Raw genomic sequence first — 19,251 nt, 5'->3', positions numbered from 1 at the left:
GTCTGAAAATTGATTTCGCTAACTTATAGTAATCTTCCCCCCCTTCTCTTTTTCTATTTCCCATTGTGACTCCCCTCTCATCCCTTTACTTCTCACCTGCCCGTGATCTCCCTCTGGTTCCCCTGCTCTGTCTCTTTCTGCCATCGGCCACTGTCCTTTCTTACTAGATTCCTTCTAGATCCCTTTACCTCTTCCACCTGTGCCTACCAGCTTCTTTCTTCAGTCCCCTTCCACACTCACCCACCTACCACCTCACCTGTCTCTCCTATCATCAGCCAGCTTATACTCCTTCCACACCCCCTATCTTTTTCTGCCCCTTCCTTTCCAGTCCTGATGAAGGGTCTTGGCCCAAAACAGTAACTATTTAATCTCCTCTGTAGATGCTGCCTGACTTGCTGAGTTCCACTGTGTGTGTGTATTCCTCCCACATTGACATCTGAGTCATTAGTACATATCACAAACAGTGGTACACCACTGGTAACATACTCCCCACTTGAAAAGCAGCCTTTCACTACCACATTGTGTTCCCTATCATCGAACCAATGTTGGACCATATTTGCTCGCTTGCCTTGAATCTCTCGAGCCTTGACAATTTGAACCAGCCAGACTTTATCAAATGCCTTCCTAAAGTCCATTCAGATAGTACCTACTGCCCTTCGAGCTGGCTGGATATCACCTCAAAAAAAGCTCGGATCAAGTTAGAGAGACAAGACTTTTCTCATACAAAGCCATGCTTACTCTCCCTTATCAATCCTTGTCTTTCCAAATTGATACGAATCTTTTCCCAGAGAACTGTCTCCAATACTTTCCCTATCACTGATGAAAGTCTGCTGGCCTATAATTACCTGGCTTAACTCTTCAACAAAGAAATGGTTTACCCGTGGCTAATGAAGATGCAAAACTTCCTGCTGGGGCCCTAGCAATCTTCTTGTTTTCAATTGCATTGTGGGGTAGATTTCATCCAGCCCTTGGGTTTTATCCACTGTTATATCTCTCAAGACATTTGACATCTCTACCTTCTTAAAACCTATGTGATCCAAGTAATTAATGTCCCCTTCCCTGATCACGCGATTCTTCCATGTGAATAGAAATAGACCACATCCCCTGGCTTCACACACGAGTTACATCTCTGATACCTCAAGGAACTCACTTTTTCCCCTAGCTACACTCACAACACACTGGAGGAACTCAGCAGGTCGGGTAGCATCCGTGGAAACAATGAGTCGACGTTTCGGGCCGGAACCCTTCGTCAGGACCCACTTTCCCTAGCTACCCTTTCTTCTTAATATACTTATAGAATGAATTAGGATTCTCCTTAATCTTACGTGTCAAGGGTATTTCATAACATATTTATGCCCTCCTGATTTCCTTCTTAACTATTCTACACCTTCCATATTCCTCAGAGAACTTGCATGATTGTAGTTGCCTGTAACTGTCATATGCTGCATTTTTTTCCTGATTAAGCCTTCAAACCCCTTTGACATCCAGTGTTCCCTCATCCTGCCATCTTTTCCTTTTGTCCTTACCAGGACATGTATCCCTGAACTCTTGCCAGCTCCCTTTCAAAGGGCTTGTACTTGCCAGATATTTCAGTCCTTCTGTCTGTGCTGAGCATGATGCCAATCTAAACTAATCCCATCTGCCTGCACATAATCTGCATCTCTATTCCCAGAGCTGCCTGTTCATATGCATAAGAGATTCTGCAAATGCTTCAAATGCAAAGCAACACACAAAATGCTGGAGGAACTGAGTGGGTCAAGCAGCATGTATGGAAATCAATTAACATTCGACGTTTCAGGCCGAATCCTTCATCGTCATGATGAAGCGTCTCGGCCTAAAATGTTGACTTGTTTACCTTAGTAAGTTCCAGGCAAATTCCATCCTGTGTCTAAAAGTAATTGCTTTGTACATCTTCAAACTTTTCCCCTCACGTCTTCGACACATTTAATAAAGTCCAGCCATTTAAGTTACTTGCACTCAGATAATCCCAGTTAATACTGAGAAAGTTGAAATCACTCACTACAATAATCCTATTGCTTTTACACCATTTTGTAATAACCAACATCTCATGACATGGGAGGTGAAACATCACTTGGAAAACATCCACACTCCATTCCGACCACACCAAAGTTCAGGATCAAGCCTGAACCGATGAGACAGCTGCACTACCTGTTTGTGTGAAAGGAATAGTGAGTCCTGTGCTAACAGTGCATATTTCACTGAGCAGATTGCTAGCACACTGCGTCTCGTTTGAACTTAAAATCATGGGGCTGATTCCAGTAATCATGCACAGGGGTTTGCAGATGTCAGGCTGACTGATTTTCTGAACAATTGGAAGTAATTCCTATAAATACCCCAAAATATTATCACTTAACTTTTACGTTACACAATATCGTAAATTTTCCAATGGATAGCACTTAGTAAGTTTAAAGGGAGTGAGGGAAGCAGGACACTGGGAAGTTGAAAGGGAGCAGAGGAACTGAAGCCTTGGTAAACCAGATGCTAAGTTATTGCGATTTCCACATAGATAATATTATCTAAACTTTACTGTGCAATACATTTCAATTTATATTAAATTAAATTAAATTAAATTGATCTGTTTCTGGGTCATAGGTTGGCAGCCTCAATCCAGCAAAAGATTTCCAGGCTTTGGTCCAGCAAAAGAATGCCAATTTCAGAGAAGGTATGTAAGTGGAATGAAGTGACTGAGAAGTCAGGGCAGTGTGGGTTACTATCAGTGTATTTTCCATCTACCTCTGTATTGAGATGATATTTCTAGTCGCCTCATCATAGGAAGGATGTGGAAGCTTTAGAGAAGGTGAAGAGGAGAATTTGCCTGGATTAGAGAGCCTGTCTCACAAGAAAATGTTAAGCAAGCTAGGGTTTTCTCTTTGGAGCAAAGCAGGATAGAGGTGATTTTATAGAAGTGTGCAAGATGATGGAATGCATGGACAGTCAGAGAATTTTTTCCAGGGCAGAAATGGCTAATGCATGAAGCCATTACATTTGCACAAAGTAGTGGATGCATGGAACGCCTTGCAGAGGTGGTGTTAGAAGCAGATACATTGGGGACATTTAAGAACCTCTCATATGGGCACATGGATGATAGAAACATGGAGGGTTATGTAGGAGGAGAAGGTTAGATTGATCTCAGAGAGGTCCTGTACTGTGCTGTATTGTTCTGTGTTCTATATGTAGAACCCATAGTGTATATGGTGGAAGCCAACGGCATCTTTCACCATGGTTGCCCTCATAGTTGTTACTGTCTCTCATGTTTACTCCGCAAATATCTCACGGGAAAGAGGGAATTATATTAGTGCAGTAAGTTTCACTGATATCCTCCCACGGCAGTCTATTTTCAGCTGCTAGAAGTTACCAATGTGTCAAGTAACAGTCTGAAGGGAAGCAGGTATATAAGCATTTCTCTTCATGGTCATTTACATAGCCACTGGCAAAGTGGGCCTTGACCCTCTCTGAATTCAAGTTGTACCATAATGGTGACAAAAATGCAGGAATCCCAAACACTGGTGTTTCTAAAATTCACAAATGATAATTTCTCTTCAACTACCTTGGATGTATGTGGTCTCCTGGTTACAGCCCTTCTCCCGGTTCCATTCCTCCTTCCAACAGCTTCCAGTAAAAACTCATCTGGCCACTAATCTCATTCTGGGAAGGCAATTTGTCATCCATATCTGGTCTAGCATATATCTGGCACCAGACCCACCTACATACTTAGTTCTCAAATGGCCGAACAAGGGAAATACTGAGAAAGCAATAAGCTTTAACCTTGCTACTGATGGGCAAATCCTGAAAAACTGTATAAATATTCATAACAAGTTTTACCTTTTCTAAGGCCCTCTTCAAAGTTTAAAGTAAATTATCAAAGTACATATATGTCACCATGTACTACCTTGAGATTAATTTTCCCACAGGAAAATAAATACAGTAGAATTTATTTAAGCTACACATAACGAAGTCTGACCATGTGCAAAGGAGCACAAATCATGCAAGTAATGAACTTTAAAAAGCAAATACATAATTTGGAGAAAATGCGTTGTCAAGCCCTTGAAAGTGAGTTTACAGGTTGTGGAGTCAGTTCAGCATTTAGCAGAGTGAAGTTATCCACACTGGTTCAGAAGCCTGATGTTTATAGGGTAATAACTGTTCCTGAACATGGTAATGTGGGACGTAAAACTCCTATATCTCCAGCCTGATAGTAATCATGAGAAGGGAGCTTGGCCTGGATGATGGGGGTTGTTGATGATGGATGCCACTTTCATGTCGTTGCACTCCATGTAGATGTGCTCAGTGATGGGGAGGGCTTTGCCTGTGACGGACTGGCTGTATCCACCATTTTTAACAGAACTTTTCCATTCCTGGGTGTTGGTGTTTCCATACCAGGTGATAATTAGGTTTATAAAAGTTTGTCAAAAGTTTTAGATCTCATGCTCAATCTGTGTAAACTTTTAAAAAGGTAGAAGCATCATTGTGCCTTCCTTGTGATGGTATTTGCATACTAGTCCCATGACAGGTAATCTGATATGGTAATACCAAGGAATTTAAAGTTACTGACCCTCTCCATCTCTAATCCCCCTAATAAAAACTGGCTCATTAACCTCCGGCTTCCTCCTCCTGAGGTCAATAATCAGCTCTTTCGGTTGGCTGACGTTGAGTGAGAGGCTGTTGTGGCACCACTCAGCCAGATTTTCAGTCTCCCTCCTATATGACCATTTGATACAACCTTTGATTCAGCCAACGACATCAGCAGATCGTGGCCTTGGAATTGTACTTATCCACACAATCATAGTTATAAAGTGAGTGGAGCAGGGAGCTAAGCACATTATCATAGATTAATAGAGCACAGTAACAGGCGTTTTGGCCCATCTGTCCATGGCAACACAGTCAAAGGTATTCAAAGGGAGCTGAATAATTACTTGAAAGGGGGAAAAAAATTGTATGGTTATGAGGAACGTGACTAACTAGTTTGTTTACATAGGATTTACGCCTTTCCAGTGGGCCATATTGCCTTCTTTCCAGTTATAACATTAACCTTGAAAATTAGAAACAGCACCAACAACACTTCATCCCTGCAGAACTCCTACCTTTTTCAGAAATCGTCCCAATGACATTGGTGAAGCCTAATTTGGAGTAGTGTGTGCAGCGTTGGCACTGTGGCAGTCGCAGTGGGCCATATGGCCTCCTTCCCAGCTATAAATTAATCCTGTGAATTAGAAACCTAGAAAATAGGAACAAACTTTAAACATTGGGCCATTGAGGAGCTCACAAACAGATGGAGGAACTCAGTAGGTCAAGCAGCATGTGTGGAGGGAAATGACTGGTTCAGTACTTCACTGTTCCTGTCTTTTCCCATATACCTCAACCTCTGGAAATTAAGATCTATCTTTCTCCCTCTTGAATTAAATAATGACTTGGCCTCTACTATCTTCCATGTTTAAAAACTCCATGGATTCATCACCTTCTGAATAAGAACATTTCTCCTGATCTTGATCTAAATATCTTGCCCTGTCATTAGGCTATGATCAGTGATTCTCCAAACACTGGGAACATCCTTCCTATATGCAGTCTACTCAGGCCAGTTGGCAGTTCATGGGTTTTTATTAGATCCTCCATACCTCAGTGAATGTAGGCGAAACTTACCCAAACTATCCTCGTACATTAGTCCTGCCATCCCAGAAATCAATCTATTGAACATTAGTTTGTTTCCCTCTGTGGCAATTGTGTCATTTAATGAGATCAAAACTCCATACAGGGCCTCACCAAAATCTTGTGTAGCTGCAGAAAAGCATCCTTTTTTTCTTGGACTCAATAGGTAGAAACCAATTTGCACCCATATGGATTTGTGAAATGGGAAAGGTAACATGGAAGGGTTTGCAAAAAGTCAGATATCCTAGTCTCACCTCTAAGCTCGCAATTCCAGATACAAAGTGAATAAAGGTAATAGTTTTGGTCATATAGAGAGGGGTGATCATAGATTGAGATCTCCTGGCCTGAGGGAGGTGCTAAACTTTAGCATGATGGGTGTACTAACTGTATCTAGTGAAATAAATGTGGTTTGTAAAGGATAGAAATGCTAAGACTTCTGTCTCCATACAGTGACCAGGCAGCTGATGGATCGTGTCTACCAGTTTCTTGAAGTCAAGAATCATCAATATTACATGAAAAGTTTGGATTGTGTAAAAGTCTTCAGGAAGGAAGCTGTCAAGGTGAGCAGAGAAGTTAATTTACTGCTTCATATCTCAGTAAAAGACTCTTTGATGTGGAGTGAATGTTTTATAACTTAGAGGATCTGAAATGAACTGTGCAGAGGAAGTTACAACTTTTTGTTGATCTTTGACCACTGTAGCTACAGGGCAGGATGTTACTGTGCCTACTGGATAACCATAGCCTATGGTGATGCTCTTCAACTAGACTCCTTTTAATGTTAATCTTTGGTCAGCAGCTTGAGGGATGGTTCGCAAAAGGAGTTAGCAATACTGGACTACAATTCACATCTTTAAACCCAACGTTGACAGCAGACAAAATACATCCAGCGTGTCTGATTCTCAGGTCCAGTTGATAATTATAGTAGAAAAGATTCATGATTCGTGGAAATTGGATTTTGGCCCATTTCATTCATGACAAACAAGATGCCTACCTGAACCTTCCTATTTGCCTATGTCTGGCCTATATCCCTCTAAGTCAGAGGTTCCAACCTGGGGTTAGTGGCATTAGAAAGATTAGGAACCCCTGCTCTAAATCCTTCCTACCCATATGCCTGCCTACTCTTCTTAGTCTGATTTACACATAGAGTTTCCCAACCATATTACTAAATTGTTTCTCAGTTGAGTAAAATTAGCCTTGCCTCTATGGTGGAAATCCTATTTTATCTTTGTCCATTATGTAGCTGAATTTTGATTCAGTTCCTGTGCCTCACCTCACTTTATAGAAATACAATCAATCTATTTATGTAAGCCATTTTATGCAATTATATTTATTGTAACGGACTACAGAAGCTTTGTGACTGGTTATCAAATCATCCATACTATCCTTTGGCCCTAACAGTCACATACTTGCAGCATTTCAGTGGTAAACCCGACCATCTTCCTCAGACACATTAGACAAATGATGTTCCCCTAGAGACACCTCCTTGTATACCCTCTCGACTGTGCAGGGTACGGATGGGACTTGCTGCTCAATCTGATTGGCTGGATCTGAATTGCCTGTTGCTGACTGGTTAGTTTGAATTGGCCTTGTTCTGATTGTTTGATCTTTTTAGGCTGAAACCTCTTTGGGAATGTGTGGTCTCAGGCTGGAGCTATATCTACACTTTAGAACCTACATTTAGGTTTCCCATGTGCTCCATCTCCAGTGATTTCCTAATCTTTCTCTTGTAGGCATTCTCTTCCTTGCCAAGGACATTGGCCTCATCAAACCTTAGTCTACATGAGCATGATAGGCAGTGTTCAGTGATCCCATTTCGTTCTGCTTTCAAGTTTTTAAAGCACTTTTATGTTCTGCTATCCTGGTCTTCAATGGCCTTCCAGTCTCAACAAAATACAGTCGGCCCTCCTCATCTGCGAGTTCCGCATGCGCAAATTCAACCAACCGCGAATCGAGAAAACCTGGAAGTGCTCTTCCAGCACTTGTTGTTCGAACATGTACAGACTTTTTTTTCTTGTCATTATTCCCTAAACAATGCAGTATAACAACTATTTTACATAGCATTTACATTGTATTAGGTATTATAAGTAATCTAGAGATGATTTGAAGTATACGGGAGGATGTGCATAGGTTATCGTGGATTGGGACTGAAAAAAACGGAAGTTCTCTTACTAAGTAAGTCGGAACAGGTACATCCGGTATTATTTAGTGTCAGTTAGTCAAATGTTTGTCTTAGTATATAGTATATATTTTACCTTTCTATGCATATAAAATACTTAAGAAACGCATGTTTCAGCGCCGGGCTCGGGAACGGAAATTCCCGAGTTCGACCCAGTGACAGACCGCTCCTGAGCGCTCTCCATCCCTGCTGGGTTGATGTAGAGGCTCAAAAACCCAAAACCCAATAATTAAACCACTGCGTTGCTTAGTAATAATTGTAGCTTTAATCGGGGCACGGATTTTCTCACTTTATCTTTTAAAAATGTTCCGATCGTTGACCGACTGTAGCCTAACACTTTTCCAATGACCGATGGCGTTTCACCTCTTTATTATTTCCACTTTATTTTCAATCGTGATCGTGATTATTTTCGTGAACAGAGACACTGGGGATTCAGAGCTCTGCTGCCAGGTCCTAATGTCCACCGCACTGAGACAGGTTAAATAAGGTCCAGGGTTCTGCTGGGTCCTAAGGTCCACCGCATTTAGAAAGGTTGAATAAGGGGCTTGAGCATCCGCGAGGGGTCCCGGAACCAATCCCTCTCGGATATGGAGGGATGACTGTATACCTTTTAGCATGGTGATTGAGGTATGGAGACACAACTCCCTGAAAGAGTTCTTTAGGTCTTCTAGGTGTCACTTTGCTTAGTTTTTGTCAAATTGTGTCCTCACTTTTAACTCGACACCATATCTTTGGCAAGTTCTTCTTAGCTTTTCAGTGAAGCTGCCACTAAATCCTTGCACCCTGCGAAGTGAGATCGCTGAACATCGCCTATCGTGCTCATGCAGACCAAGGTTTGATGAAGCCAACATCCTTCGTTTCTAGCATCTGCAGAATCTCTTGTGTTTAATATTGTTCTTCATAGCAGCTATTGCTTACTTGATACATAATGCTACAATTCCACCCATTTTTAACTTCTTTATCTAGTTAGAAAGCATTAGTCAAAGTTAAAATTGAGTTTATTGTCATATGCACAGGAACATGCAAGCATTAGCAATGAAAAATTTGTGTCAGCAGCATCAGTCACACAGCATTGGATAAAGCAGCATTCACATGAAAGACAAATAAACATAAATTATAGTAACTAAGCCTTTTTGTTCACAATGCTACCCATCCTCAAGCCATCTTTCATTAATAGCCACTATTTCATATTCTGAGATGTTCATCGGTTTTAGACCATAAAATGTCGGAGCAGAATTAGGCCATTCAGCCCATCAAGTCTGCTTTGCCATTCTGTCATGGCTGATCCCGGATCCCACTCAACCCCATACACCTGCCTTCTTGCCATATCCTTTGATGCCCTAACCAATCGGGAAACTATCAAATTCCGCTTTAAATATACCCACGGACTTGGCTTCCACCACAGTCTGTGGCAGAGCATTCCAAAGATTCACTACTTTCTGGCTAAAAAAGTTCCTCCTTACCTCTGGTCCAAAAGGTTGCCTTTCGAGGCTGTGCGGTCCAGTTCTGGATACCCCACCACAGGAAAATCCTCTCCACATCCACCTTATCTAGTCCTTTCGACATTCAGTAGGTTTCAATGAGATCTCCATGCATGCTTCTAAATTCCAGTGAGTACGGGCCCAAAACTGCCAACACTCATCATATGTTAACCCTTTCATTCCCACAATCATTCTTACGAACTTCCTCTGGACTCTGCAATGACAATACATCCTTTCTGAGATATGGGGCCCAAAACTGTTGACAATACTTCCAAGTTCGGCCTGACCAGTGTCTTATAAAAGCTCAGCATTATCTCCTTGTTTTTTTTATTCTTTTCCCTTTGAAATAAATGCAACATTTCATTTGCCCTCTTTACCACAGACTCGTGCTGTAAATTAACCTTCTGAGAGTCTTGCACGAGGGCTCCTAAATCTGATGTTTGAATGTTCTCTCCATTTAGATAATAGTCTGCAGTATTATTCCTTTTACCAAAATGCATTATCATACTTTTCCCAACACTGTATTCCATCTGCCACTTTTTTACCCATTCTTCTTATTTGTCTAAGTCTTGCTGTAATCACATTGCTTCCTCAGTACTACCAACCCTTCCACTTATCTTCGTATCATTGGCAAACTTTGCCACAAAACTATCAATTCCATTACCTAAATCATTAGCAAACAATGTGAAAAGTAGTGGTGTTCTTCAGACTCCTGAGGAACACCGCTAGTCACCAGCAGCCAACCAGAAAAAGGCCCCTTTTATTCCCACTTGCTGCCTCCTGCCTGTCAGCCATTCTCCTGTTCGTTTGTCTCCCATTCCTCGAACTGAAGTGTAAAAATAAAACATGAACAAAAAGCTGTTCTCCTTTTTCCCAACCTGAACTTCCTCTAACTCCAAACTCAGTTTGTAGAGATTTAGATCATATTGTGATCGTTATTATTTGTAACCTGGTACTTCTGTCTTTCAAGGCGGGAGAATCCCAACATTTCAACACAATACTGAAAACGTTGAAAGAGAATGTGGAGTCAAAAGGGCTGCAAGAATTCTGGGAGCTGATCATACAAGGTAGGAAATATTTTTTTAACGTGTGCCTTGTTTTGAGAGACATCTTGCATGACAGAGGAGTAATGGATTACAGAGTTTGGGTCCGGGCATTAGAGGCACTTCGAATAATGATAGAGCTATATAAAGAAGAGGTTAGAATTGGTGGATCGTGAAATATCTTTAGACAGGAAACAATTGGAAGTAGGGTTGAAACTTAAAAGGACTGAATGGGTGATTTAGAACCCAAGTCTGGGACAATCACCTAACAATAGAAATTAGTACTTCTAATTGAGTTGGGGGAGGGTTGAGAGTTCTGCCTGGTTCAAAGGTATCACCAAGACTAAGAACCATTCTGGTTCAGATATTTGCAAGGGAAAAATGTAGCATGGATTGCAGACAATATCTTGATATTTCTGATGTTTAGCATCTTGAGAAATAATGCTACCTGCCCCTCTACGATCTTTGTATCGTCTGCTAACAGCCACAGAGCCATCAATTCAGTCACCCGTGTGGCCAGTTAACCTACTGACCCATATGTATGTCTTTGGAATATGGGAGGAAACTGGGGTACCTGGGAGAAACCCACATGGTTACAATGAGAACGTACTAACTCCTTACAAACAGCAGTGGGAATTGAACCCAGTCACTGGTGCTGTAATAGTGTTATGCTAACCGTGACACTATCATGCCGCCATGTTCTTTGCCATTCAGAACATAGCACACAGGAACGAGTCCTTCAGCCCACAATGCTGTGTCGAACTAATAAAGATCAGTAATCACATGGCCAAATAAATTATTCTTTTCTACCTACACAATGTCCAGAAGAATGAAGGTTATTCTGATTTCAAGGTTCTTGGTGGGCAAGACCAAGTTGATGTTTCTTCTGATGGAAGAAACTGGAACAAAGGGACGAAGTTACAGAATTAGGATATCTTTGAAGACTGGAACAGTCACGCTGGTGAATCTCTGGAATTCTCTCCCCAGAAGGCTGTGGTCAGCAGATTATTGAGAGTTTTAAACAGGAAATAATTTTTTGGAAGATGAGGCAAATGAGGGCTTTGGGGAACTGACACTAAAGAAGATGAGCTGCTAAGGCAGATCAGCAATGGGAAAGGAACAGGCCTTTAGCCCACAATGTCTGTACAGACCCTGATGAGAATTTGAACTGCACAGGGGCCTCAACATGGTGCCTGTTCATGTGCCTGACTACAAACCTCTTAAACATTGAAAAAGGATCTATTGTTTTCCTGGTGAACATGATGAATAAACTCTTCTGGGCTTCCAGCTGGGTGCAGGTATCAATTTTAACTGACATTTCAATGACAGACTCTGCCATCTTCATCAGGGATGATGCCTGGGCATGTCTAGTCCAGTGGTATTTATACCCCTGTTGTCCGTCCCTCCTGATTGGTTAGTCCTCATCCAATTAGGTTTCCGCTTTCCCACCTTGTTTACAATTTCTTCACCTGTGGATGTACCCCCAATACTAGGAAACAGGAGAGCTGACAATTCCAGGTGAAGAGACAGTAATCTGTTCACGTTGATGTCCAGAGTGGATCTAATGTAATAGATATGCTCCCTAATCAACTCTTGGCTAGCTCATCGTAGAATGCGTTTTGCCGCCAGAGAAACCACTGTGTAGCGCAACATCACGAACTTGGGGAAGATGTCTTTGTAAACAAGGTGGGACAGCCGAAACCTGATTGGATGAGGACTAACCAATTAGGAGAGACGGATGATAGGGGTAGAAATACCACCGGATTAGACGTGCCCAGGCATCAACCCCGATGAAGGTGGCAGAGTTTGTCATCGAAACGTCGGTTAAAATCGATACTTGTACCTGGCTGGAAGCCAGAGAAGAGTTTATTCCTCTTAACCATTACTATTATATCTGCTTGCTCCACCAACCTTGGCATCTGACATGTTCTGGTGAACAACTTGTACATCCTCTTCAAAGCTTCCACCTCTTTTGTGTAATGCGGCAACTAGATCATCACATAATACTCCATATGTGACTGAACCAAAATTTTATACAGCTGTAACGTGACTACCCAATTTTTATACACAACCCCTTCAGCAACGAAGCGACATGTTGTATGCCGCCTTTACTGTCCTACCCATTTGTGTTGCCATGTTCAGTTGAACAACAAGCAGGCTCGAGGGCCAGTGGCCATTTGCAGTCCTATATTCTTACACTTGATTGTGATTTTGTTTGGAATTGGTACCGGTTTATTATTGTCACATGTGTACCGAGATACTTGTCTTGCATACTGTTCATACAGATCAATTCATTACACATTGTATTGAGGTAGAACAAAGGAAAACAATAACAGAATGGAGAATAAAATGGAACAGCGACAGAGAAAGTGCAGTGCAGATGAACATTAACATTCAAGATCACAAGGTAGCTTGTGAGGTCAAGAGTCCATCTTATCACACTAGGAAGCTGTTCAATGGTCTTATAACAGTGGGGTAGAAGCTGTCCTTGAGCCTGGTGGTACCTGCTTTCAGACTGTTGTATCCTCTGCCTAATGAAAGAGGGTATTGGGTGGGTGGGTGGGGTCTTTGATGGTGCTGGCTGCTTTACCAGGGCAGCAAGAAGTTTAGACAGTGTCCGTGGAGGGGAGGCTGGTTTCTGTGATGTGATGTGCTGAGCAGTGCCCACAGCCCTCTATAGTTTGTTACAGTCGTGGACAGAGCAGTTGCTGTACCACGTCATGATGAATCCAGACAGGACACTTATCGATGGTGCATCATTAAAAATTGGTAAGGGTTGATGGTGACATGCCAAATGTTCTGTCGTCTCCTAAGCATTGGTGAGCTCTCTAGGCACGTGGATGAAAGAAGAATAGGTTATGAGCAGTGCAGAACGGAAGGATTAGATTGATCATGGAGGGGTTTATATAGGTCAGCACAGTACTGTGGGCCGGAGTGTTCATAGAAACATAGAAAACCTACAGCACAATACAGGCCCTTTGGCCCACAATGCTGTGCCGAACATGTACTTACTTTAGAAATTACTGGGGTTACCCATAGCCCTCTATTTCTCTAAGCTCCATGTACCTGTCCAGGAGTCTCTTAAAAGACCCTATTGTATCTCCCTCCACCACCGTCACCGCGGTGCAGCCCATCACACGCACTCACCACCCTCTGTGTAAAAAAATAAATAAATAAATTACCCCTGACATCTCCTCTGTACCTACTTCCAAGTACCTTGAAACTGTTCCCTCTCGTGTTAGCCATTTCAACCCTGGGGAAAAGCCTCTGACTATCCACGTGATCAATGCCTGTCATCATCTTATACACCTCTATCAGGTCATCTCTCATCCTCTGTCACTCCAAGGAGAAAAGGCCAAGTTCACTCAACCTATTCTCGTAAGGCATGCTCCCCAATCCAGGCAACATCCTTGTAAATCTTCTCTGCACCCTTTCTATAGTTTCCACATCCTTCCTGTAGTGAGATGACCAGAACTGAGCACAGTACTCCAAGTGGGGTCTGACCAGGGTCCTATATAGCTGTAACATTACCTCTAGGCTCTTAAACTCAATCCCACGGTTGATGAAGGCCAATACACCATATGTCTTCTTAACGACAGAGTCAATTTGCACAGCATCTTTGAGTGTCCTATGGACTTGGACCCCAAGATCCCTCTGATCCTCCACACTGCCAAGAGTCTTACCATTAATACTATATTCTGCCATCGTATTCGACCAACCAAAATGAACCACCTCACACTTATCTGGGTTGAACTTCATCTGCCACTTCTCAGCCCAGTTTTGTATCCTATCGATGTCCCGCTGTAACCTCTGACAGCCCTCCACACTATCCACTACACCCCCAACCTTTGTGTCATCAGCAAATTTACTAACCCATCCCTCCACTTCCTCCTCCAGGTTCGTACCTTAATTTTCCAGAATGCATTTAATGAGTATCTTAGCCCTTTACAGTATGGCACTCCTGTCTATATAACGAAAGGTAAAATGCCCAACTATGACAAACCTTTTATTCTTGTAACTCCCTCTGTATTTGTTGCTCCATTTCTTGTTGACTTGGAGACTGTTATAGTACAGTGATCACCTTCTAATGAGATGGAACAAAGGGTCTGTTTCTTTGCTGCAGTATTCTGACCCTAGCACAAACAGGTCATTCAGCCCACCGTGTTGAGCCAATTTAAACTAAATGTCCTCCTCCTGTATATCGTCCATAACCTTCATAGCCATGAGTCTATTTGTTAAACTCCACCTCAATTTGTCTATTTGTTAAACCCACTACTACCCCTGGTAACCTATTCCGGGCACCAACCACTGTGCTAAAAAAGCCTACCCGCTTATATAATCTCTGAACTCCTGCCCCTCCCAACCACACTAACCTTAAAAGCATATCCTCTGGTGTTTGTTATTTCCAGCTTGGGGAAAAGATTCTGACTGTATACCCTATCTGTTGCCTCTCATAATTAAGAAAACTTCTGTCCTGTCTCCTCTCAGCCTCTGGCACACTAGAGAGAACAACCCAAGTTTGTCCAACCTTTCCTTATAGCTCAAACCCTCTAATCCAGGCAGCATCCTGGTGAATCGCTTCTGCACCTTCTCACAGTCTCCACATTTTTCCTATAAAGAGGCAACCCAAATTGCACACAATTCTCCAAATGCAGTCAGATTAAAGTTTTATAACTTGCAGTAAGACTTCCTTATTCTTATACTGCATACCCCTACCAATGAAGGCAAGCTTGCCATATGATGCACTTACCGCCTTATCCTTTCATGAAGGTTCTTGGCCTGAAACATCGACTGTTTACTCTTTTCCATAGATGCTGCCTGACCTGCTGAGTTCCTCCAGCATTTTGTGTGTGTTGCTTGGTTTTCCAGCATCTGTAGATTTTCTCTTGTTTATCCACTTGCCTAGCCACTTTCAGTAGACTATGGACTTGGATCCCAAAATTTCAATGTAGCACAATGATATTAAGTGGTCCACCATTAACAGTATACTTTATTCCTTCATATGAGCTTCCTGAGTAAAAATCCTTACACATGCCTGGATAAAACTGTAAGGATTTGCATTCTCTTTGCATTCCCATAAACTCTTCCCAGTTCCTACCATTCACCAACAAGTTTGGGGCAGTTAACAGTGGCCCATTAACCTGCCGATCTTTGGAATGTGGATGGAAATCAGTATCTGGGGGACCCCACGTGGTCACAGGGAGAACATGCAAACTCCACACAGACAAGACCCAAGGTCAGTATTGAACGTGGATCGCTGGATTTGTTGAAGCAACAAATCTGTTAACTGCGTCAGTGTGCCATTTTGTGTTGAAATAGACTGTGGCCAGTAGAGGGGAATAATACTGGAACAGATGTGACTAAATTACATTTCTCATCTGTTTCATTGCTGGCATTGAGAAGAATGGTAATAGATTTTCTACAATCATCTCCTCTATACCTTTTAGTGTTTTTGTAGTTAATCTGCCATGCTATCTAAGGGTAACCCTTACAATCTTTCCCTAAACACAGATGCTATCTCTCTCATCACCAAGGATGAAGATGCAGAATGTACAGTGACCAGTGATGAAGCCAAAAAGGTAAAACTAGTCATTTGTGATGGTTTGTATCCTATCAGTCCAATGGTTGCTTGGTTCTACAGGAGCTATAGAAATCCCCTTTATTGCTCTTTATTCCTTTCTATAGATGCTGAGGTCTTCCAGCATTTTTTGTGTGTTGGTTCTACAGGACTGCAACTGCTGTTCATTGTGGATTTGGGTACACCTCTGTTGAGACATAACTGAATATGCAGACCTGCAGTTAAAGTATCAGTCTCCCTTTGATCCACCCAAAGGAGGAAACAAAGATAGAGATTGGGCAATTTGAGGGGGGGGGTGGGGTCTAAGGACTTGGACCCCAAGATCCCTCTGTTCCTCCACACTGCTAAGAATCCTGCCATTAACCTTGTCACATCCAAAAAATGAATAGATAAGAATATATTCCATTTATTAAATGTTCCTGTGGTTCTGAGTTGTGTCTGTCTCATCTGTAGTTTCTGATACCAGAGGAGATGTCTGGTGTGGAAGAATTGGCGGTGACCCAGGATGAAGGAGATGTCGATGATCTGGTTAGTGCTGTGATTAACACCATGATATTTATTTTTCACACATTCCCAAGGTAGAGAGTTCAGATCCTATTTGTTACATGATAGTTTATCACCCACTAAAGTTCTACTCCAATAATGCCTGATGTTAATACTTCGGTGTACTAATGTGTGTATAACAATGGGGTTGTTAATACTTTGGTGTACTAATGTGTGTATAACAATGGGGTTGTTAATACTTCATATTAATGTGTGTATAACAATGGGGTTGGTTAAATGAAGATTAAAAGTGCACTCTGGATGTGGTGGTGACTTCACTTTTAGTTTGTGTATTAGTGAAACTGGGAACATTTCTAATAACTCCATGTGCTGCCACAGAATTTCGATGACTTGGCAGAAATCGCTCTGAGGTCATCATTGACAAACTGCAGTAACATTATGGCTAAAAGATCAGGTCAGAGACTGGGTATCACTTCCAAACACCCCAGTGCTGATCTGACATCTCCAAGCCACAATCAGGAGTTTGAGTGATGGATTTGCCTGATGACCTTGATACTTTCCAGGACAAAGCAGCCTGTGCGGTTGGTAACCCATCCAGTGTAAAGATTTATTCCAGTAGGGTGTACTGCCAATAGAATGTACCACAATTAGTCATCCAGCCTCATGTGACAGCAACTCCCAAATCCATTACCTCTCATCAGAAGGAACAAGGGATTCAGATGCTTTGAGAACGTTTGCAGGTTCCCTCCAAATTGCTATTCCAATTCGTAGTATTCATCATCTAGATCTTGGACCTCCCTCCCTTCACCACATAGATTGTAGTCCATCGAGAAAGCATTTCAGCAACCATCTAGGGCAATTGTGGATGGTGAATGCTGACTTCAACCATGCCCACTATTAAAATGTCCTTATTCACACACACATTGATTTGGGTGATATTTCCCATTCTAGTTTTCAGTGAATTAGTTGATTGTAAGAAAAGGAAATGGATTGTCATTAAAAAAAAATAGAATCAACTGAGGTGTACGTGAGGAAAGTTATAATTTTAGAAGATGAGACAATCAGGTTCCAGAACTGGATCCAGCGCTGAGTGTTTTTAACTCGTTTGGTTTACTCTTATTTTCATGTTTTTATAGCTTGATATGATGTAAGGAGGACTTTTAGAAATGCAGCAGAGGATCACAGAGCTAAGAAGACAATATCATGATTATGGTTCAAGAATGTATCAATATCCTCAGCCACAGATCTTCACATCTAAAGACAGGTCACACATTCTTTGTATTCGCATGGTTGCCCGTCGATCAATAATGGAAAATAAACCTAATTTTAAATAGTTTGCGTTGTTTCTTGTTGTTTTTATTCACTGAGGAACTGTAGTGGGCAGCTGAACGAAAGGAATTAAACCAAAATGGTGCAATGGTGAATGTCTGAAGGGGGCAGAAAAGGAATCATAAAATGACTGGGAAAATATGAAGCAAAAAGCACCAAATTAGAAAGGAAAGGTATAGTCGTAGTCATACAGAACAGAACAGGTTGTTCAGCACACACACGCCTTTATGTACCCTCTGGTTCTAGACTCCCCCACTGCAGGAAACATCCTCTCCACATCCACTCTGTCTAGGCCTCTCATACTAACTGTATATAACAGCTATACCTTTCATACCTAACCTCATTTACAAGTGTTTGGTCATAGAGTTGTACAGAAGTGGGTGCCTTGGCTCATCACAACCATTGTACTATCTGCTCTAGTCTTATCTTCCTGTAATTGGGTTAGTGAACTAGCTTACCTTTTCAATTCAAGTGTTTGCCTCGATATTCCCTAAATGCTGTGGACCCCCCCACCACCCCCTTTCAGGCAGTGTTTCCCTTCAGACAGAGCTACCTAAATACGATCCGTCCCTTCAGGAAGAGCTTCCTAAATACGTGAGCCACCCTTTCAGGCAGAGCCTTCTAAATCCTGTAACTCGCATCTTCTGGCAGAACTATCTAAATGTTAACCACTTCTTCAGGCAGACCTTCCTAAATGTAAACCATCCCTTTAGCCAGACCTTCCTAAATGTAAACCATCCCTTTAGCCAGAGCTTCCTAAATGCTGTAGAACGCCCTTTTCAGGAAGAGCTTGTGAACCATCCCTTCAGGTAGAGCATCCCCAATGTGAACTGTCCCTTCTGGTGGGGCTTCCAAAATGTGAACCATCCACTCGGGCAGCTTCCTAAATACTGTGAACCACCCCTTTGCATTCAGTGTTTCCTAAATGTTGCAAACCATCCTTTCAGGCAGTTTCCTAAATGTGAATCGCCCCTTCGGAAAGAGCTTCTCAATACTGTGAACCTTCCCTTCATGAGGTTTCACTACATATTTTTATCTTTGTGCGGAGACTTTGGATCACGTCGCAGACCAGCTTTCCGGATCACTAGTGAAGTATGCACTGGCCAGTGTTACAATATGGAGTGTTTTGGTTGTGTTTCCTATGACATTCCAGCCAATTTACAGTCCCTGCTCACCATCGCTTTTCAGTTAGAATTCTCAGTGGTAATTAATAAAATTATATTTACAGGGAAGATGGGCTGATTATGGATTAAAAAGATCGTCTTCTGGCAGCAGGGAGCGTGACTAAATTATGCAAAATATTTACAGGGCTTCACTGGGTAGATGAAGAGATAATGTTTCCCTCAGTGGGGGGTGATTAGAATCAGAGGATCACAAGGTTTATTATTGTTGTCTTATGTGAAATTTGTTGTTTTACGGCAGCAACGCAGTGTAAAGACATTAAGATCACTCTGATTTGCAAAAATAAATTAGTGC

At 42.0% G+C, this 19,251-nt stretch overlaps 1 protein-coding gene across 1 annotated transcript in view; it reads left to right on the top strand.

Annotated features, from left to right (window-relative positions):
* xrcc5 (X-ray repair complementing defective repair in Chinese hamster cells 5) overlaps positions 1-17,760 on the top strand; it is a 120,277-nt gene extending 102,517 nt beyond the window's left edge. The window contains exons 16-21 of the mRNA XM_063051492.1: positions 2,614-2,683; positions 6,115-6,224; positions 10,292-10,388; positions 15,876-15,943; positions 16,396-16,470; positions 17,583-17,760. Of these exons, the coding sequence (XP_062907562.1) occupies positions 2,614-2,683; positions 6,115-6,224; positions 10,292-10,388; positions 15,876-15,943; positions 16,396-16,470; positions 17,583-17,597 (435 nt within the window). The 3' untranslated portion in view covers positions 17,598-17,760. The remainder of the gene's footprint in view (positions 1-2,613; positions 2,684-6,114; positions 6,225-10,291; positions 10,389-15,875; positions 15,944-16,395; positions 16,471-17,582) is intronic.
* Positions 17,761-19,251: the final 1,491 nt, after the last annotated feature.

Source organism: Mobula hypostoma, chromosome 6 (genome assembly GCF_963921235.1).
Source record: "Mobula hypostoma chromosome 6, sMobHyp1.1, whole genome shotgun sequence".
Lineage (NCBI taxonomy): Eukaryota > Metazoa > Chordata > Chondrichthyes > Myliobatiformes > Myliobatidae > Mobula > Mobula hypostoma.
The sequence above is the reverse complement of the archived record's forward strand: the minus strand, read 5'-3'. Positions and strand labels throughout refer to the sequence as shown.